This window comes from Eschrichtius robustus, chromosome 7 (assembly GCF_028021215.1).
Source record: "Eschrichtius robustus isolate mEscRob2 chromosome 7, mEscRob2.pri, whole genome shotgun sequence".
NCBI lineage: Eukaryota > Metazoa > Chordata > Mammalia > Artiodactyla > Eschrichtiidae > Eschrichtius > Eschrichtius robustus.
This window is the reverse complement of record NC_090830.1, coordinates 4,537,622-4,560,503: the sequence shown is the minus strand read 5'-3', so window position 1 is coordinate 4,560,503 and position 22,882 is coordinate 4,537,622. Positions and strand designations below refer to the sequence as shown.

Here is a 22,882-nt window from a genome sequence, read left to right as displayed (position 1 = left end):
AGCCGTCCGACGCCTCACGCGCGGGGTTGCGAGCGCCGAGGCACGAGGGCCCCCCGGGCCGCGTACGCGCGGAAGGCCGAGGGACTGGGGGGGCAGGGAGCGCCGCGCGCCAGCAGGGGGGCGCGTCCTCTCGCGCGCGTGCGCGCCCCGTGCCTTCTCCCTCACGTTCCCCGCGCGCCGCGTCCCCTCCCCGCCGGGAGCGCGCCGTCTCCCGCCCTCGCGCCGGGTCTGTCTCGGCTTCTCAGAGCCGCACGCTCAGTGGAGCTCCCGCCACTGCCGTCGCCTCGGCTCCTCGGTGCCGCGTCCCAGGCTTCCTCCCCTGCTCCGCCACTCCCTTTCCCTTTCCCGCCCTTCTCTCTCACACGGTCCACGGAGAGAGCCTGGATACGAAGCAGGCGGACGTGAGAAGGGGGTTGGAAAAATGGAGGTGCCGCGCCTGGATCATGCCCTCAGCAGCCCCACCAGCCCTTGTGAGGAGGTGATCAAAAACCTCAGCCTGGAGGCCATTCAGCTGTGCGACCGGGACGGTAAGAGTGGCCGGGACGGTGAGGAGCGGGGGGTCGAGCCCACGGCCAGGCACCGCGGCCGCTCTGGCTCAGCCGCCCCTGCCCGCCCGGGCGGCAGGGTCTTTTGTTGTCCCCCCTGTGCAAATGAATGCCGTTGGGGGCTCCCTTTCGCCCACCCCCCGGCCCCTTAGACCCCAAAAACAAAAGCACCCCGGGGCTCGCGCGTTGGCGGGGAGAGTCGCCGTCGTCCCCGGCCTCGGCGCCCGTCGCCGGCCTCGCCCGCCTGGCCCCGGCCGAGAGCTGCCCTCGCGAGGGCGCCGTTCCCGCCCGCGGCTCCTGCCCGGGACGCGGCGCTTTTGATCTTTGCCGCAGTCCCGCGGTCCTGGGTCTCCGGGCATCGAAGGGGAGATGCGCTCAGGGGGTTTCCGTACTGCGCGCCCCCCCGCCTTTCCCCGCACACACACTAGTTAGCGGTCTCTGCCCAGAAACTTACCAGTTCCTTTTTCGAACATCTACATTTACAAGTGTTTTTATCCTCTCAAAATGGGATTGGGGTGACAGTTTTTTCAGTGAGGGGGTTAGAAAAAGAGTGCATTTCAGCACCAAGGACAGCCACCAGCTTCGCCGTTTGGGGCTGTGATTCAGAAACTGTCCAAAATCTGTGAAGGAAGTGGCCTCGTACATCTGCCGTGATTCAGAATATGGGGCGAGTACTCGCCATTGTGTCTTGATATTATACCGCTTATTCTGTGGTTAAAGTTGGCAGTCTCCTGAAGAAGGACGTTGATTAAACGTCGGTCTGAGCGTTAAAGAGAGAAACCGGTGGCAGTACGTGCAGCACGGGTAGTCACAGTGCTTCTGTCTTAGTTGGAGTAGTTGGAGAGTCAGTGCTATTTCAGTAATGCGGAAAAAACTTCATTTGTAAAGAAGGCATCTGATTCGTACTGATTGGCCTAATAATTGTAAAAATTATACATGTGACAAAGGAAAAACAATTTATGTGTTGTCAAGATGAACAGTTTTGGCCATACATGAAATTAATGTTTAACTGTATATAGAGACGATGATTTGAAAATGGTTTTTTAGCCAAGGTGATGTAGATATACTAATATACTCACAATAAGGTCATAAAATTGATCAGTATGTAATCCAAGTAGAGAGCAGAGGTTTTGTTTCAGTCCATTTAAATAGTAATAACTTGGTTAGGCGTTGCTATACAGTACGGTTTAGGTCAACTGAACACCGAGTTTCCGTTTAATAATAACTTTAGGACAATGGGTCTTTGATTAATTGCTCTTTGAAGCCAGAGCTGCTTTAAACAATTATGAAACAGGTGTAGTATGGATAATAAATATTCTTGCAAAAGCTGCTTATATTTTCTTTATCATTAAGTGCACATATTTATGGCATTAAAAAGATTCATTGTTTTGGTATTCCATATATAAGGTTGCATTATTAGACTATACAGATTATTTTTAACATACCACATAGGAAGTCCTGTAGTCCTATGGGTTTGTTTATACTTTTGTGAAATGACTTTTTGTAATGTTACCACTGTAAATATTTTTATTTTCCTGGACTGGTTTGACAGAAAACCAAGAATCTAATAAAATAAAGGCAGATTTTATTTTCATTTACTTCAGTGATTTATCAAAAGCTCATTACTGTAGTTATTGGAAATGGGCAATTCATGGTTGCTCCTCAGAAGCCAGTAATCAATACTTAAAATTGCATTTACCACCTGTTTCAAAGATACTAAGAAAAATAAAGTTTTTAAAATGACCTTTACAGAGTTAATAATGTAGAGTACAAAACTTAATGTGCTGCATTTACCATGGTCTCTCCTCCTAGAGTAGAAGTTATTTTATTTTGGTAATATTTTTTAGTTGTTTTAGTTCACATTACTAATCCTTACAAAATGAGCAAATTATGTAACATTTAATGGGGGGGGGTATTGGCACTAGGCAGTATCTATGAAAATTAATACTTATTTGCAGACTTCGGAGTCAACACAGATTAATTAAGTAGGGTTTCATTTTATAAAATAGCTTATGCCAACAAATACAGAGGACTAACTCTTCTATTAAAAGATGTGTAAAATTTGAAAATAGCTAGTGTAAAGATGTTGTTAAATGCCTAACTTTTCATTTTGTGACTCTACTTTATATGTCAATTCCAAAAAATGTTAAGTTGGTGTCATAGGAATAATTTAGAGAGGGTGATGTGGTTATTTTTACAGAACAATTTTTAAATGCTGCATTAAGTTTTTCAACCAGATCTTATTTATCATAATTTTATATTGAGAAATTTTCAGCTAGATGCGTTTGCTTCCTTCACTCCCTTACTTTCACTCCCTCTCAGGTCTCATTATTTTACTGCTGAAAATATATAACATAGAAAAATTAGTATGTGGTAGATCTATTATGTGCTTAAGTACATAATAAGTGCTATATTTTCATAATTTTATTATAGAAATAGATTTGTCTTTTTTGCTCTTTACTTACTTTATTTTACCCTAATATTAATCTGATGATGGGAAAAATTAGAGCAATATTAATTCCTTAGAAGTGGAATAAAGTAGAATAAGAGAAAGTATCATATGATTGTTTAATAAACATTTCCTTTTACCTTCTCCACTGATAGACATTTTTAATTTTATAATGTTTTGCATATTGCATCAACTAAGATCTATAGCTGCTGGTAAACATAACTGTATGTCTTATGCTTCCCTGGCTCTCCTCTTTTATGTTTTTTTTTTTTTTTCTGTCACTTGCCTTTTTTCTTACAATCTGTTTACATTATTAGCAACAATTCACAATGCTTCTTTTTCTCATCGTTCCTCAAAATATTTAATAGTCTCTGAAGAATATGGAATAGAGTCCAAGTGGTCATATAATTGGATTTTTTAATTAAGCAAGAGGGTTCTTATACACACATATTATCTCATGTGTGCTTTTATCCTAGGCATGTGTGCTTTGGTTGCTAATACATGGCCCTGCCTAGATGTTACTTGTAGTTCAAAATGAGGATTCTGGATCGACTTCTATTAGGAAACCTCTGAAGATGTGCTGTAAATCTAGTAGTTTCTATAATCTCTGTTGTAAGTAAAAGAGTGTTTCTGTTATTCGCCTCTGCTGTGCTGAAGTAGCCTCAAGTTGCGTATATGATGTACTTTAATTGTGGCTTTTCAAAAAAAATCCAAGAAAAAAACATTAATTTCTCATCGGGAAGCATTAGTAATATGGGAACTTATTTCCAGTTTGTTTCTTCACATAGATACTTCAGACCCTCACTGACCTGTGACACGACAAAACAGCTCTGACCCCACATATAGAATTCTGCGTACTTCTCTTCATCTTTTCTCATCATGCATATACATATTGAAGCTTTATTTCCTTGCCGAGAAGGAAAGATTTATCTTTATGTTGCTTTATATGCATCCAAGCTCCCTGCACTCTTGTTATAACAGTAAAGAAGAAAATACAAAGTTAATTTGTTGTATAGCATTTAATCCACCCCCAAGGCTTTCTAGCTTTAATAAGTATTATTTCCATGATTCGGGCATTTTATGACTGCCTAGATACGGTTTGTGGAGTGTATGATGCTAGTCAGCAAGGGAACACATTTTAAAGGAGTTGCACAGGCAGAAGCTGACAGATTTCCCTGTCTTTGTCTAACAGTAGTTTGCGGAAGAAAAGGGAAAAGGTTTTCTCTTTTTTTAACATATTTTAAAAGATAAATTCCTTTGAATTTGGACTCTATCATATTTATTTAAATTATAAATCAGTTGAGACTTTCTTCTTTATGCTTACTGATGTGTGAATTAAATTTTAATTTTGGAAACAAATGGTAATACAGGAGTGCTTAGTAACACAACGCTGTATTAGATAATTCTTGGACATATTTTCTAAAGCAGACATCTAGGACAAATACCCTTAACTATTACCTTTCATAGTACAAGAATGTAAGGTAGGCATTAGTCAGTCTCACTGACATGCAAATAGCATGGTGGTAATACCATTTTAGAATCAGACCTCTCATACAATATTTACTCTTGATAGATATGTTATCTTAGGCAAATTACTTAACCATTTTTTAGCCTCAAGCTTTCTCATGTAATATGGGTATAATAATGTCAGTCCTGTAGGATTGCTGAGATATTCAGTGAAGTATTATATACCATTTCTCACAGTTCTTGACAAAAAATAGAGAATAATAATTATTTTTAATGGACTGTTATTCTCCACATACCTTCTTGAGTTGAACTGCTTTTTAATTCTTATTTTTTGGCCAATGTTTAGATCTGTTTTTAAAATTTCAGTTGTGTTTTGTTTACATAGTAAATCCTTCTTATGTCACTTCAACTTCATGAGTAGTCAATGGAAACTGTAAATTCTGAATTTGAAAAGAACAGTAAAATCACAGTTACAGTACTCTATCCTTTGCTTATATTTTTCTATCGCATCAGTAATATCCTTCTCAGCATTAATCCTAAAAGCTATTTTCAGCTTCTATTTTGAACCTACTGTTTGCTGTTTTTCATGTACCTTGTGACCTTGATACCTGCTTTGGTAGGTATTTGCATCAGAGCCCTTCTCTGTTCTTGATTTAGCAATTGTTTTCTTTATGATTTTTTTCTAAGTATAGATCTATACCAACACATGTGATCTCCGGGTTCATTTCTTTGACCCTGATATGACTATAGAGATGCTGTAAATTTTCATTAGTGAGTATGAAACAAAACAAAAAGAAAAGAAAAACTAAAAGAAACAAGCAAAAGGCTTGAAAACCATCACATTATGTTAAACGAATTTATATTCTTGGTAGGGGTTCTAATTCATTCCCAGAGGAGACCAGGAAGTTTTTAAAGTCACATCAAAGGATATGTGACCAGGCTCCCTCCAGTGGTAGAATGACCGATATGTCGTAAGTGGTAACATTCTTGCCTAGGTAAGTAAGCCAGTTAGAAATTCACTCTATAGGACACTATCTAGGCAACTTCCAAGTCACTTTTTTTTTTTTTTTCCAAGTCACTTAAAAAAAAAAAAATTGCTGCTGATGTTTCCCTCTGTTTAGGCCTAAGCTTGATTTTTCCCTTAACTTATGTGAGTATAGTTTCATGATGACATTTATGTTTTATCCTGGGCTTCGGTAATAACAGCAGCTGCATCAGTTACTGCAGTAAGCATGATCCTTCTAGTTTTTGGTTTTCCTTCTCTGCCCTTAAATGTATAACTTAAGTTCTCCTTATAGCATTTGCCTCTTTCTTGGGTTTGTTTTACATTTCTTTTAACTTTCTCTATAAAGAATCTTTTTATTATTTATAAATTATTTAAATTCTATCTTTACTACTCTAAAGCATTTGCCTCATTTTTAACTGTTTTAAGTATTTTATTATTACTAGACAATAGTTAAACTGTCTTATTAAGAAGACTGTATTTTATACACATACATTTGAGAAGTAAAATTAGTATTGGGGGAGGACTTCTAGCAGAAATGTATTAGAAGATTTGAAGAGTCTCAACAGGAAAAATAGGCAGCCTCAGCCTGTTCTCCATGGGAGGATAGTGAGTGGCAATGGTATAAGAAAAATATAAAAGTAATTACCAATAATTTGTGATTGATTGAATTTTCAAGCAAAATGAAAAGTGACCGGGGGTAACTTTAGGATTTTACGTCTAGGAAATCTGAAGAATCATTGACAAGAATGAAAAAAAGGAGAAAGGAAAGAGTATTTAGACATTGTGATGACAGTATTTTACATCTCAAATTTTAGGTCTCAGTGGACATCTAAATATGTCCCTAGCCCTTTTCCAGGGGTGCTTCCCTCTCAGAAAAATCATTCCCAGAACAGTATTATATACTGCCTTCTCATTATTGTTTCAATGTGGATCCCCACAAGAGAACCCATTTACATTCTTCTTAGACTCTCCTTTTTCTTGATTCCCACTATTCCCACTCCTTAGGGCTACTTAACATGCAGTGATAATATTTTGAGAATCATTACTAAACCACTTGATACCTTATAGAGGATTATGAAATAGAGATTTTTGAGTCATCTGAATAAAGGTAGTTTTGGAGTCTTAGGAGACTTTTCACAGGGATTTAGTATAAAGTGAAAAGAACATGTACATAAAGACATTTGAAATCTAACATAAGAGACTTCCTTGGAAACTTATATTAAACCTTTAGCAGTTCCTCTTATGTTCTGGGGAAAAGAGTTCTAGAATGAGGAAGAGAATTGTTCATAGAACTATGTATTTCACTGGGGAGGCTAGAACTTAGGTGAAAAAGGAAGTCTAGAATTTGACTTCAGTTTTAGAGTGACCTCTGATGAGCTTTGTGTCTCACCCCTTGAAGGTAAGGAATTATCACATCCTGGGGAAGGCCAATTTTGAACCCCAAAGATGAAATAAATCTACGATCCAGGCTTGTTAATGCAAACAAGTGCTCTACATTTTGAAGTCCCTCACTAGATGTGAGTTGAACAAAAAGCATCATACTCTGAATCGTGGTTAGTTTTGTTTGTGATATTGTGACTATCTGGGCCAAGTTTGTGGTTCATTTTAAATGGGTTGTGGGAGTTTTGCATATACACTACTAGTTGCAGTGTAGTGGCAACTACTGTAAATAAATCTGTCTTTTTGTTTTCTATAGCCTATGCGAGTGTTGCTATCTAATAATGTTATGAAAGGCTTATAACTTTCCTAGACGTATGCCATTAAAGACAAGCCGCAAAATATTTTTTCAATATACTTACTGTGATTTTTCTTGAAAAATAGTGTCTTACCTTCTCTAAGACTGAATGTTGGTAAATCTCTCAGTCTTTAAAGTTTTTAAAGCTGTTGATAAATGCAAAGAAAAATGACAGTTTTTGAGCATCAGGTATGTGATATGTTCTTTATGATTGCATTTTAGAGTTGTATCTATGATGTAGAACAGGGATCAGCAAGTTACAGTCCTTGGGCCAAATCCAAACACCTGCTGCCAGGTTTTAAAGTAAAATTTGACTGGAATAAAGCCATGCTCATTTGTTTATATATTGTCTATGGCTGCTTTCTTACTAAAACATCATTTAGAAAGAAATACTAGTTATACATTAGTATTTCCAGGTATGCTTACAATTCCATTAATAAATATGTTTTAAAGTATCAAAAATGATAACATGAACTTTGAGAAATACTGATAGTTATATTGATACATATTATAAAATTTTATGTGTATATCATATTCTTCCTTCTAAACTAAATTCTCATTGAAAAAGAGGCAAGATCTTACTCATCTTTCTATTTCCATAGTTTCATACACTGCTTCCCAATCTATCTGTATTTTGTTGGGTTTTTTTGAATATTCAATCTATCACTTAGACATTATAAAAATACAATAAAAATGAATTATTAGAAAAATGAAATTTAAAAGATCCAAAAAGATTCAGCAGACATAAAACTTACTGTCAGATTCCTATAAAATTTTCTAAATGCTCAATCCTAATTTTTATATTTATCTCATCACAGACTGGTAAATAGTTTGCAGACCTCACTTTCAGTACAATAGCTAGAGGACAGTGCCGTGCTATTCTTGTTCAAAGGTTAATTTTCAGGTACTAAACCAGTTAATATTTGCACTTTGTTTCCTTCTGTTTTTTTACTTGCCTGGTATTTTTACTGTTTATACATGTATCGCAACTTTAGGGTCTATATTAAGAACAGGGAAAAAGGACCCAAGAATGAATGTAACTTGGATCCTGCATTCAAAGGAATTGCTGACAATTAGGGAGATGATATATTTAAATAGATGAATATAATATGTGATAAGGATATGATAAGGATATAATAAGAGTAGATGCAGCTCAGTATCAAAAAAACAAGCAACCCAATCCAAAAATGGGCAGAACACCTAAATAGACATTTCTCCAAAGAAGATATACAGATTGCCAACGAACACATGAAAGTATGTTCAACATCATTAATCATTAGAGAAATGCATATCAAAACTACAATGAGATATCATCTCACACCGGTCAGAATGGCCATCATCAAAAAATCTACAAACAATAAATGCTGGAGAGGGTGTGGAGAAAAGGGAACCCTCTTGCACTATTGGTGGGAATGTAAATTGATACAGCCACTATGGAGAACATTATGGAGGTTCCTTAAAAAACTAAAAATAGAACTACCATACGACCCAGCAATCCCACTACTGGGCATATACCCTGAGAAAACCATAATTTAAAAAGAGTCATGTACCAAAATGTTCATTGCAGCTCTATTTACAATAGCCAGGACATGGAAGCAACCTAAGTGTCCATCAACAGATGAATGGATAAAGAAGATGTGGCACATATATACAATGGAATATTACTCAGCCATAAAAAGGAATGAAAGTGAGTTATTTGTAGTGAGGTGGATGGACCTAGAGACTGTCATACAGAGTGAAGTAAGTCAGAAAGAGAAAAATACTGTATGCTCACACATATATATGGAATCTAAAAAAAAAAAAGAAGAAAAAAAAATTGGTCAGAAGAACCTAGGGGCAAGATGGGAATAAAGATGCATACCTATAGAGAATGGACTTGAGGATATGGAGAGGGGGAAGGGTAATCTGGGAGAAAGTGAGAGAGTGGCATGGACATATATACACTACCAAATGTAAAATAGATAGCTAGTAGGAACGAAGCAGCCGCATAGCACGGGGAGATAAGCTCGGTGCTTTATGACCACCTAGAGGGGTGGGATAGGGAGGGTGGGAGGGAGGGAGATGCAAGAGGGAAGAGATATGGGGACATATGTAGATGTATAACTGATTCACTTTGTTATAAAGCAGAAACTAACACACCATTGTAAAGTAATTATACTCCAATAAAGATGTTTAAAAATAAATAAGAGTAGAGAAGAAAAAGTGGTTAATTCTGTCCTGAGTCTCTCAGATGGCTTCATAAAGAGAAACAACATTTTTTCTGGGTATTAAAAGTAAAGTAAAAAATTTCTAGAAGCGGGATAAAGGAATTTCCATCAGGATAAGTGCGTATATAAAGGCACAACACCATGTATGTCCTAGGAATACATAGCATTTAGTATTATTGCTGAAGGAAAGAAGTGCTACTTGTGAGAAAATAAACTAAACGCTAGTTAGGGCTAGCTAGATTATGCCATGATCTATAGTTTGGATTTATCTAGTTTGAAATCTTATTAGTAGATTTCAAATTTTCTAATTTGTAGAGAACCTTTTAAAACAAAAATACCACATTTTACAAAACTCTAACAAGTAGAAGTAGCATTTTATTAGTATACATTTATCCTGGAATTTCAAACATGCATTGTTTTTCAAATTAAGTCGAGTAAGTGAGAAATTAAAATTAGCGGTTATACTTTAAAATTGTTATTTAATATCAGCCTCAGCATCCACTTTATTTCTGAATTTTATTTTTATTGCATTGTCCCTAGGAAATTCTGGTTCATACAAATAAGTAGTGGCAAATGGTAATGTTTTTCTTTTAAACTTATTTTGCCTTCTCAGGATACTCTTCAAATAAATTGATTCAGACTTTAGAGAAATAGTAAGATTTCTTCCCCCAAAATGAATCAAATTAAGTCCCAATTGAATAAATCCTTTTGGAGGGAAGTTATAGAAGTGATTTATCCATCAGTTCATTTTTTCATTGTTCAGTGCAAAAATAATGTATCTTATAATATTCTAAGATATTCATTGACAACATTTTTAAATGCTCATATTTTTTCACTGATCTCTTAAAATTTCAGAACAGCTTAATTTAATTTACTTGAATGATGACTCTTAACTGTAAGGATCAGTTTCATTACTGATACTTTATCTGCATTTATAAGCTTGGTAATGTTTGTGACTGTTTTGTCAGATTGAGTTTTTCAACTTGTTACAAAGCTATATAATCATATTAGTGTGCCTATTATTTTATATTTGAAAGATTTATAAAAGGGCTTTTTAATGAATAAATAAAGTATTTCTTGTTTCTTTTGAAATATTCATACCTTGCTTCAGGACACCTATCTAAGTTTGGTGTGAAAAAAATGAATTTTGAAATTTTCTATCTGTAACATTACAGCTAACTTCAGAAAAAAAAAGGAGAAAAATCCATCAATTTAAATGATAGTCTGTATGTGATGAGGCAAAACTATTTTGAAGTATCTTAATAGCCATTCCTTATTAGTGAACAGTTGCTACCTAATGAAAGCTGACAACAGCTTTTATAGGAGCTACCACTCCTGAGATTTTAAAAATTTTACCTGCTTCCCTTAATAGAGTTGTCTCAACAATTCTGACAGTTTAGTTGATGATGTGTAAAAACCTGATGTAGACATTAAAATTGTCTTGTCCATTGTGTGTTGTTTTAGCATCCTTGAATTGACCTATTTGAGAAACTTCTACAAAAGTAAATGGAGAGATCTGCCACATTCATATTCTAATGCAGTTAAATTGGAAAGATTTTATATAATTTCAGTATTTGAATTAATCAAGCATATGTGATGAATAATATTGTATTCTCTGCATTTTTAGACATGTACCAATATTTATTTCAGTTTTTTGATAAGTTTACTAATTTAACATATTTGTTACACTGTCATGCAGGATTTAATAAGATTTTTCTCCAATCATATATGCTGTTGTTCATGGGTAATATGGTGACTTTGTTCTGAGCACATTTTATTTTAATTCCAAGATTTACAATAACTTCAGGCACACTTTTTTTCAAAATTATGGAACTTGTCAAAGACTGTATCATTACAGGTTCCTCTCGATATCCAAAAGTAGAGCTTTCTTCTGAAAGCTTTAGTAAGCCAAAATGGTGTAAAGTGAAGAAGCAGTTACCTTAGGACACATCTTGCTAATGATGCACAGAATAAATCCAGATAAAGCACAGATGCTCACAGACACAGTTCAGAGCTCTGGAGGCTTGATGCTGAGATTCAGAGTGTAGTTCCCAGGGAAGGAACTTGGCGGTGCAGCTCTCCTGGTTTGGGGTGCACACTGCCTCAATAATGGCTCTCTGCAAAACAAACGCTGAAAGCTATTCTTTGCTTTTTGCCTCTTTTTGTAGAAGGGAAAAATCCTCTTGGATTTTTTTTGGTTGGCAAAAACAGGTACTAGTGTAGATATTTCGTAAAAGTGAAGTGACATGAAGCAAACTTTTGGAAGGCAAAGGGTATCTTTATTTGCAAACCTTGACGTATGAAACCCAATGAAAATTTATCATTTGAAATTTATAAGTACAATGTACATTCTACTGACCAGATGACTATCACTGAAATTTAGCATCATGTTTTAGCTTTGGTGAGAGCTCCCAAATGTTAGCTGAAAGATCAGCTGTTACTAATTAGTAGTAAAACTTTGAGACGTCTTGAGCCAAATCAGTCTCAGTACATCCATGTTAACATTTATTCAACATTCCTGCTTTTAACTAGGGATCCATTTCTAGTTTTATAGGTAATTATTTCATAACCTATACTGGAAAAAAGTGTAACTATAACCCAAACTTAGAATAACTTTATCACAAACATCAAGAAGTACACAAAATTCATAATAAGCCCTTCTATTTAATTTGTTCTGTTGAGCTGAAGGGACAAAGAGATGCACCTGAGCCTTGCCTGCAACTAATTGAACACTGCATGTAAACACATAATGTTTGCAAAATTTTACTTGAGTATATACTTGCTGTCTTGAATTTAAAAAACAAACATGAAACATGATCAGAGCCGTAACCTTTTTATACATTGTGCCATTTCGTGCACTGAAGTAGCAGGCAAATTTTTATTTTGATGTTTAACCCAAATCACATGATACAGCACAATTTGATGTATGCTATTTGTATTCAGTTTTCAAAATAGTTCAAAAATTAAGAAGAAAGTTAAATGATAATGCTTGCTGAACATCTTAATCACCTTTGTGTTAAAAATAAATAAATCATTTGTCAGAACCAACTTAAACCATGGGATCTCAACATTTATCACCAAGAGGGCTTCTTAAAACAGATTGCTCGGCCCCACCCCCTAGAGTTTCTGATCCCTTAGTTCTGGGGTGGAGCCCAAGAATTTGCATTTCTAACAAGTTTCCAGGTGATGCTAATGTTGGTGATTCGGAGACCACACTTGGAGAACCACTGCAGTAGGTAGCACGACCAAAGAAGTTCTTAGGTAAGGAAGAGATATTGCATATTTTGTTTTAATAAATATACTCATTTGGGGAATGAACTGAGATATTGAGATCAGGAATCTAACCACTTACAGGGCAATTATAGATAATAGGATTGTTAAGAAGAAGATAAAAATTGGGGGTGGAATTGAATAACATTTTTGAAGTAAAAATCTGTTGACTTTGTGATTAAATTGGAAGTGTGAGACGTGAAAAAGGAGTTGTTGTTGATGGCTAAATTTTCTAGATTGGGAGATTGGGTACATTTTGATGCCAGTAAATAAAGTAGTAATTGTTGGTTGGAGTGAATGTGAAGGCGAAGCCTTATTAACAAGCTATTAACAAGCTATTAAAGTCTTTTCTGGGCAAGCTAGGTTTCAGATATTTGTGGAATACCTAGATGGAAACATCCAGGAGGCTGTTAGAAATATCTGTCTATGTCTCATAGGGAGTGCGTTTGAGGATAAAGATGGAATTTGGTAGTCCTTTTCAAGCTGTTTTCTATTGCTCCTTTATCAAGTGTTTTTTCCTTCATCTTCTAGTCAGTCTTTTAGACTCATGCCAAATTGTTGAACTGCTCGTTAGAATGAATAAATTCAAATGTTGGTGTCCTTTCCTGTGGTGTCTAAAAGGAGCATTTGAAAATTAATTACTTTTATATGATTAAATTTGGCTTGGGAGTAGTTATTTGGGGTAGTTAACATGGAGGAAATACAATTGACCTAAGCTCTATACTTGATAGATTTCTCTCTCTTATATCCACTGGAAAGAGAGTTAAGTATATAATTTTCTGTGCTTACTGTGGAAATACACTGGACTAATTTTTCCCTCCTTGACAACAGTCTACAGTGCATAAAGTAAACACTTGAGACTACAGAAACTAAAATCTTCACCAAAGCTATTTCTAAAACTTTCATACTGAACTTGTATTTCCAAGATTTTCTTTTGACTTCGAACCTACTAAATTTAATGTTTGCTATGGTATGTATTGAATGCTAGCCTAAATAAGACATTGTCTTTTTTCACTTAATTTTTGTTCCTTGCAGATTTTTTGGTATAAGTTTAGGTAAACCTTCCATTTTAATACATATAGTTTTGTATAACTTTTTCGAGCTGTGCTAAGGTTGGGTATTTGAGCCTATTTTTACATATTTTAGTACAGTTCAGTATGTCCAATATTAATTTCCCTGGAGCTTGCTATGCTTTTTTGGTTGTTATTTTTAGTGATTAAAGAAAAATAAAAACAGGAAAGCCTAATGACTAAAAAGGCAGTGATTCTGGAATTTGCTGTTTGCACTATTTGTTTTGCTAAAAGCTTTATTCATTCAAATTCTAATAATAAAATTTACAGTAATAAAATTTGAGGTTGAAATAATGATAAATGTTCCAAATACAATCTAGCTACCTCTACCAGAATTTTTATTCTGCACTATGTATTATAGAAGAGTATCTTCATTTATATAAATATTTTTAAGAGCTTCACAAATATTTCTAAAAGCTTCATATGGGTCAGCAGTCACTGAACTTTTTCTTCACTGATTTCACAGTAATTTGAAAAATATTTTTACCAGTATTTTTGCTTTTAGTATTAATATATTACTATTTAAATTTTTTGACATACAAAAAGACCACTTAGTTTCATTATGATGTATTAATATTTTAATGAAAAAATTAAATGTATTTTCCTGGATACATGCATGATGCTATTTAGCACAAACAAAATGTATGTATGTGTGTGTACTTACTTATATTCATTACACTTTAAAATGCAGATATGCTGTCCTTTAAGAAAATCTAAAATATGAAATCTAAACTTACAAAACACATTAATCAACCACAGTAGTGCTCACTGTCATTTCTCTAGTGTTCTTGTTTCCTTCTGAAAAATTTGACAGAAGGGCAAAATGGCAGTGAGATGTAATACCAACTAAATTGTCTTAAACTATGCTTTCTTAAATTATTTCTGAAATTTTTATGAGGGAAAGTAAATAGTAGACATTGGAAATACAAAGATATAACATTTTTATCTTCATCTATTTATAGGCCATGTCAAAGATAGCTAAATTGTTACTGTGCTGATAGTTAAATTTCAAAAACACTCTAGAATGCTGCATTTGTATCATTTACCTAAGAGTTTGCAAAGTTTTTTGTCCAGCATTTCTATCAACATTTCTTTAATTTTTTCTCTGAGCACACAGAACTGTTGTGAAATGTCAAAAACATTGTTTTTAAGTAAAAAATGACTCCTAAGAAAGCGAAGTGTGATGATGTAAGGAAGCAGAAAGGAGAAGAGGGATTTTTACCCAGAATAGTTTTTGTTAAATTGAAAAGTAGTTTTGCAAAATTTTTGCATTGACTAATGTTATTATATTAACAGTATAAGGTATCATAATTTATTATGGTGTCAAAATTTACTTTAGTTGCTTTTAAAATGACTTTCACAGTCCTGTATTATCATTAAGAGTCTGCAAATGGCTTACTTCCATTTTTCTGTTATACTCTGCTACTTTTTATGGGAAAGTTATATGGTTTGTTTCTACAATGTAAGGACTTTCAAGAGTGTTGCGTAAATGCTATGGGTATACTGTGTATGAACGCTAGAGGTCATATAAGATAATTAATTGGGCCATGGAAGAAAGTAATAGAAGTTCTAGTAATATTTATTTTTATCTTATCTAATATAAGAAAAAGTAAGTTCGATTAATTTTACTTATATAGATTAATACTTGGTATATCAAACTGTCATCTATACTGTATGTGCCTGGGGTGCCTTTATATGATTGGTGTATGGAATTGAGAAATAAAAAAAATATTAATATTTAGTAAGACACCTACTGATGCACTTTCTCCATTCTGATGTACCCATTCTTGTGTGATATCTTTTGCAAATGTGACAGCCCTCAAAACAGGTAAAAAATAAATCAAGTTTAGAGGTTGTCATTTGAATTGCTATGTCACAAAATATTAAAATAGATTATCAAAATAAGAACACATACTCATAAACTTATTTTAGTAATAAAATTTTTAAAATATGTATTTTATTATTTTAAATTTCTATTTTGTCCTTAATCTATAATGTTCGTAATACGGTTGACCCTTGAACAACTCAGGTTTGAACTACACAGGTCCACTTATACATAGATTTTTTTCAATAAATACTACAGTTCTATACCATCCACAGTTGGTTGAATCCCAGATGTGAAACCTCAGATGCAGAAGGCTGACTCTGGGACTTCAGCATCTGTGGATTTTGATATCCACAGTGGGTCCTGGAATGAGTCTCCTTCAGATACCAAGGGGTGACTGTATATTTCGTACGATAGTATTGGTGTATAATTTATGAAGAAATACCTGCACTTATGAGTACACTCTCAGCACTTTTTTGTATAGGAGTACAAGATCAAAAAAAGTTTTAAGAATGAATTTTTATTATATTCTGTTTTTACACATCTTGCTGTACATAGCAAGGTATATCTGTATAAATCCACTCAATGTTCAAAGGTGGATATTAAGATTACATAACATAATTAAGTATTCTTTACCATCAAAAACATTCCTTAAATGTATTTTATAGAGGTATAGTTGACATAACATTATATTAGTTTCAGGAATACAATGTAATGATTTCATATTTGTATATATTGGAAAATGATCACAAAATAAGTCCAGTTAACATCCATCACCATACTTAGTTATAATTTTTTTCTCGTGATGAGAACTTTCAAGATCTAGCTACTTTCTTTTTCTTTTTAGATTTTATCATATTATTTATTTATTATATTTTATTTTTGGCTGCATCTTGTCTTAGTTGTGGCATGTGGGATCTTCGCTGAGGCATGCGGGATCTTTCGTTGCAGCGCGGGCTCTTTGTTGCGGTGCGTGAGCTTCTCTCTAGTTATGGCGTGCGGGTTTTTTTTTTTTTTTTTTTTCTCTCTCTCTAGTTGTTGCCTGCGGGCTCCAGAGTGCATGGGCTCTGTAGTTGTGTCGCGTGGGTTCCAGAGTGCGTGGGCTCTGTAGTTTGCGGCATGCAGGCTCTCTAGTTGAGGAGCGCAAGCTCAGTAGTTGTGGCGCACAGGCTTAGTTGCCCGGCAGCATGTGGGATCTTAGTTCCCTGACCAGGGATCGAACCTGCATCCCTGCATTGTAAGACGGATTCTTTACCACTGGACCACCTTGGAAGTCCTGATCTGGCTATTTTCAAATATGCAATAGAGTATTATTAACTACAGTCCGTTTTTTGTTTGTTTACTTTTTGGTTTAGTTTTTGTTTTTTAGATTCCACATAAAAGTGAGATACAGTATTTGTTGTTTTCTATCAGATCTACTTCACTAAGCATAATGCCCTCACAAACCATCTATGTTGTTGCAAATGGCAAGATTTCATTCTTTTTTATGGCTGAATAATATTCCAGTGTGTGTCTGTGTGTGTGTGTACACACATTTTCTTTATCCACTCATCCATTGATGGACATTTAGGTTGTTTCCATGTGTTGACTATTGTAAACAATGCTGCAGTGAACATGGTGATGCATATATCTCTTTGAATTAGTGGTTTTGTTTTCTTCAGATAAATTCTCAGAGATGGAATTGCTAGGGCTTCCCTGGTGGCGCAGTGGTTGAGAGTCTGCCTGCCAATGCAGGGGACACGGGTTCGAGCCCTGGTGTGGGAAGATCCCACATGCCGCGGAGCAAATGGGCCCATGAGCCACAATTACTGAGCCTGTGCGTCTGGAGCCTATGCTCCGCAACAAGAGAAGCCGCGATAGTGAGAGGCCCGCGCACCGTGATGAAGGGTGGCCCCCGCTTGCCGCAACTAGAGAAAGCCCTTGCACAGAAACAAAGACCCAACACAGCCATAAATAAATAAATAAAAATAAAATAAAAAATAATTAGGTACTTATTAAAAAAAAAAAGAAATGGAATAGCTAGATCATATGGTACTTGTATTTTTAATTTTTGAGGAATCTCAATACTGTTTCCATAGTGGCTACCCCAATTTGCATTCCTACCAACAGTGCCCAAGAGCTCCCTTTTCTCCACATCCTCACAAACCCTTGTTATTTCTTGTCTTTTTCATAATAACCATTCTGACAGATGTGAGGCAATATCTCATTATGGTTTTGATTTGCATTTCCCTGATGAATTGTGATGTTGAGCATCTTTTCATGTACCTCTTGGTTATTTGTATGTCTTCTTTAGAAAAATGTCTATTGAGACTGCCCATTTTTAATTTGTATTGTTTATTGTTTTGCTATTGAACTTTGTGAGTTTTTTATATATTTTATCAGATACCTTATCAAATATATGATTTGCAGGTTTTATCTACCATTCAGTACAGTGCCTTTTTCATTTTGTTGATGGTTTTCTTTGCTGTGAAGAAGCTTTTGTTTATTTATTTATTTTATTTTTGGATGCTCTGCATGGCTTGTGGGATCTTAGTTCCCCAACCAGGGATTGAACCCAGGCCCTTGGCAGTGAAAGCATGGAGTCCTAACCACTGGACCACCAAGGAATTCCCAGAAGCTTTTTAGTTTGATTTAGTCCTGCTTATTTATTTTTGCCTCCATTACCAAATCAAAAAAATCCTTGTCAAGATGGCTCTCAAGGTGCTTACAGCCTATGTTTTCTTGTAAAGTGTTAGGGTTTCAGGTCTTACATTCAAGTCTTTAATCCATTCTGAGTTAATTTTTGTGTATGGTTAAAGATAGTAGTTTAGGCTGTCCAGTTTGCCAACACCATTTATGGAAGAGACTGTCTTTTTCTGATTGTGTATTGTTGACCCCTTTGTCATAAATTAATTGACAGTATATGCATGTGTTTATTTCTGGGCTCTGTATGCTGTTTGATTGATCTGTGTCTTTTTATGCTCAATATCATAGTGTTTTGATCTCTATAGCTTTGTTATATAGTTTGAAATCAGGGAGCATTATGCCTCCAGCTTTGTTGTTCTTTCTCAAGATTGCTTTGGTTAATCAAATTCTTTTGTGGTTCCATATAAATTTTAGGACTGTTTTTTTCTATTTCTGTGAAAAATGCCATTGATATTTTCATAGGGAATGCATTGCATCTGCAGATTGCTTTGGGTAGTGTGAACATTTTAACAAAATTAATTATTTCAATCTATGAGTATAGATTACCTTTCCTTTATTTGTATTGTCTTAAATTTCTTTTTTGTTTTGTTTTGTTTTGTTTTAATTTATTTTATTGAAGTATAGTTGATTTACAGTGTTGTGTTAGTTTCTGGTATACCACAAAGTGCTTCAGTTTTATATATATATGTATATGTATATACATATATTCTTTATCATTATGGTTTATTGAATATAGTTCCCTGTGCTATACAGTAGGACCCTGTTGTTTATCCATTCTATATATAAAATTTTGCATCTGCTAATCCCAAATGCCCAATCCAACCTTCCCCCCACCCACCCTCCCCCTTGGCAACCACAAGTCTGTTCTCTATATGTGTGAGTCTGTTTCTGTTTCATAGATACGTTTATTTGTGTCATATTTTAGATTCCACATATAAGTGATACCATATGGTATTTGTCTTTCTTTTTCTGACTTCACTTAGTGTGATAATCTCTAGGTCCATCCATGTTGCTGCTAATGGCATTATTTCATTCTTTTTTTATGGCTGAGTAATATTCCATAGTGTAAATATACCACATTTTCTTTATCTACTCACCTTTTGATGGACATTTAGGTTGTTTCCATGTCTCAGCTATTGTAAGTAGTGCTGCTATGAACATAGGGGTGCATATATCTTTTCAGATTAGAGTTTTGTCCAGATACATGTCCAGGAGTGTGATTGCTGGATCATATGGCAACTGTATTTTTAGTTTTTTGAGGAACCTCCATGCTGTTTTCCCTAGTGGCTGCACTACTACATTCCCACCAACAGTGTGAGAGAGTTCCCTTTTCTCTGCACAGTCTCCAGCATTTATTGTGTGTGGACTTATTCATGATGGCCATTCTGACTGGTGTGAGTGGTACCTCATTGTAGTTTTGATTTGCATTTCTCTAATAATTAGTGATGTCGAGCATCTTTTTATGTGCCTGTTGGCCATCCATATGTCTTGTTTGAAGAAATGTCTACTTAGGTCTTCTGCCCATTTTTTGATTGGGCTGTTTGGTTTTTTTATTACTGAGTTGTATGAGCTGTTTGTATATTTTGAAAATTAAGCCCTTGTTAGTTGCATTATTTGCAGGTATTTTCTCCCAGTCCATAGGTTGTCCTTTCGTTTTGTTTATGGTTTCCTTTGCTGTGCAAAAGCTTGTTAGTTTGATTACGTCCCATTTGTTTATTTTTGCTTTTATTTCTATGGCCTTGATAGACTGACCTACGAAAACATTGGTACAATTTATGTCAGAGAATATTTGCCTATGTTCCCTTCTAGGAGTTTTATGGTGTCATGTATTATATTTAAGTCTTTAAGCCATTTGAGTTTATTTTTGTGTAAGGTGTGAGAGTGTGTTCTAACTTCACTGATTTACATGCGGCTCTCCAGCTTTCCCAACACCACTTGCTGAAGATACTGTCTTTTCTCCATTGCATATTCTTGCCTCCTTTGTTGAAGATTAATTGACCATAGGCGTATGAGTTTATTTCTGGGCTCTCTGTTCTGTTCCACTGATCCATATGTCTGTTTTTGTGTCAGTATCACACTGTTTTGTTTACTGTAGCTTTGTAGTATTGTCTGAAGTGTGGGAGGGTTATGCCTCCAGCTTTGTTCTTTTTCCTCAGGATTGCTTTAGCAATTCTTGGGGGTTTTTTGTGGCTTCACTGGGGAATTCTACCAAACATACAAAGAAGAACTTAAACCGATTCTTCCCAAACTCTTCCAAAATATTGAAGAGGAGGGAACACTCCCAAATTCATTCTATGAAGCCACCATTACCCTGATACTAAAACCAAAGACACCTCCAAAAAAGAAAATTACAGGCCAATATCTTTGAATATAGATGCAAAGACTCTCAACAAAATATTAGCAAACTGAGTCCAACAACATGTAACAAAGATCATACATCACAATCAAGTTGGATTCATCCCAGAGTCACAAGGATGGTTCAACATATGTAAATCAATCAATGTGATACACCATATCAACAAAAGACAAAAACCACATGATCATCTCAAGAGATGTAGAAAAAGCATTTGATAAAATTCAACATCCATTCATGATAGAAACTCTTACCAAAGTGGGTATAGGAGTAACATATCTCAACATAATAAAAGTTATTTATGACAGACTCACAGCCAACATAATACTAAAAGGTGAAAAGCTGAAAGCCTTCCTGCTAAAATCTGGAAGAAGAGGATTCCCACTTGCATACAACATAGTATTGGAAGTCCTAGCCACGGCAATCAGACCAGAGAAAGAAATATAAGGTGTCTTAAATTTCTTTCATTAACGTTTTATAGTTTTCAGTGTACAGATCTTTCACCTCTTTGGTTAGATTTATTTCTAGGCATTTTATTCTTTTTGATGCAATTGTAAAGGGGATTGTTTTCTTAATTCCTCTTTCTGATAGTGTGTTATTAATGTATAGAAATGCAACAGATTTCTGTATATTGACTTTGCATCCTGCAACTTTAGTGAATTCGTTTATCAGTTCTAACAGTTTTTTGGTGTTTTCTATATATAATATCATGTCATCTGCAAATAGTGATAGTTTTCCTTGTTCCATTACAATTTAGATGCCTTTTATTTCTTTTTCTTGCCTAATTTCTCAGGCAAGGATTTGCAATACTATGTTGAATAAGAGTGGCAAGAGTGGGCATCCTTGTCTTATTCCTGACCTTAGAGGTAAAGCTTTCAGGATTTCACCATTGAGTATGATGCTAACTGTGGACTTATTATATATGGCTTTATTATTTTTGAGGTGCATTTCCTCTATATGCACTTCGTTGAGAGTTTTTGTCATAAATGGATGTTGAATTTTGTCAAACACTTTTTGTACATCTATTAATATGATCATACGATTTTTATCCTTAATTTTGTTAATGTGGTATATTATATTGATTTGTGAATGTTGATACATCCTTGAATGGTATATGATTCTTTTAATGTATTGTTGAATTTGGTTTAAAAATATTTTGTTGATGATGTTTGTATCTATGTTCATCAGTGATACTAGCCTGTAATTATCTTTTCTTGTGGCATCCTTGTCTGGTTTTGGTATCAGGGTAATGCTGGCTTTGTAAAATGAGTTTGGAAGTGTTCTCTCCTCTTCTATTCTTTGGAGAAATTTGAGAAGGATTGTTATTAATTCTTTGAATGTTTGGTAGAATCCACCAGTGAACCCATCTGGTCCTGGACTTTTGTTTGCTGAGAGGTTTTTGATTACTTATTCAATCTCCTTACTAGTAATCAGTCTGTTCAGATTTCCTGTTTCTCATGATTCAGTCTTGGTAGATTGTATGTTCCTAGGAATTTACCCATTTTTTCTAAGTTTTCAAATTTATTGGCATATAGTTGTTTATAGTAGTCACTTACTATCCTTTGTATTCTTGTGGGATCCACTGTAATGTCACCTCTTTCATTTTTGATTTTATTTATTTGCGTTCTCTTTTTTTCTTGGTGAGTCTAGCTAAAGTTTTGTCAGTTCTGTTTATCTGTTCAAATAACCAGCTTAGTTTCATTAATCTTTTCTGTCTTTTTAGTCTCTACTTCATTTCTGCTCTGATCTTTATTTCCTTTCATCATAACTTTTGACTTCATTTATTCTTCCTTTTCGAGTTCCTTGAGATGTGAAGTTAAGATGTTTGTTTGAAATTTTTCTTGTTTATTGATATAGGTAGTTATTGCAATGAACTTCCATCTTAGAATTGCTTTTGCTGAATCTGTAAGTTTTGGCATCCTGTATTTCCATCTTCATTACTCTCAAGGTACTTTTTATTTCTCTTTTTTTTAAAATAAATTTATTTATTTTTGGCTGTGTTGGGTCTTTGTTGCTGAGCACGGGCTTTCTTTAATTGCGGTGAGCAGGGGCTACTCTTCGTTGTGGTGCACGGGCTTCTCATTGTGGTGGCTCCTCTTGTTGTGGAGCATGGGATCTAGGCACGCGGGCTTCGGTAATCGCGGCACGCGGGCTTCAGTAGTCGCAGCACGCGGGCTCAGTAGTTGTGGCTCACGGGCTCTAGAGGACAGGCTCAGTAGTAGTGGTGCATGGGCTTAGTTGCTCCACAGCATGTGGGATCTTCTCAGACC

The 22,882-nt window shown here is 35.4% G+C and overlaps 1 protein-coding gene across 1 annotated transcript in view; it reads left to right on the top strand.

Moving 5' to 3' along the window:
* The first annotated feature begins 283 nt into the window (after window positions 1-283).
* Window positions 284-22,882, top strand: part of PHYHIPL (phytanoyl-CoA 2-hydroxylase interacting protein like) — an 89,575-nt gene continuing 66,976 nt past the window's right edge. Inside the window, exon 1 of the mRNA XM_068548829.1 lies at window positions 284-527. Coding sequence (XP_068404930.1) covers window positions 422-527 — 106 coding nt within the window. The 5' untranslated portion in view covers window positions 284-421. The remainder of the gene's footprint in view (window positions 528-22,882) is intronic.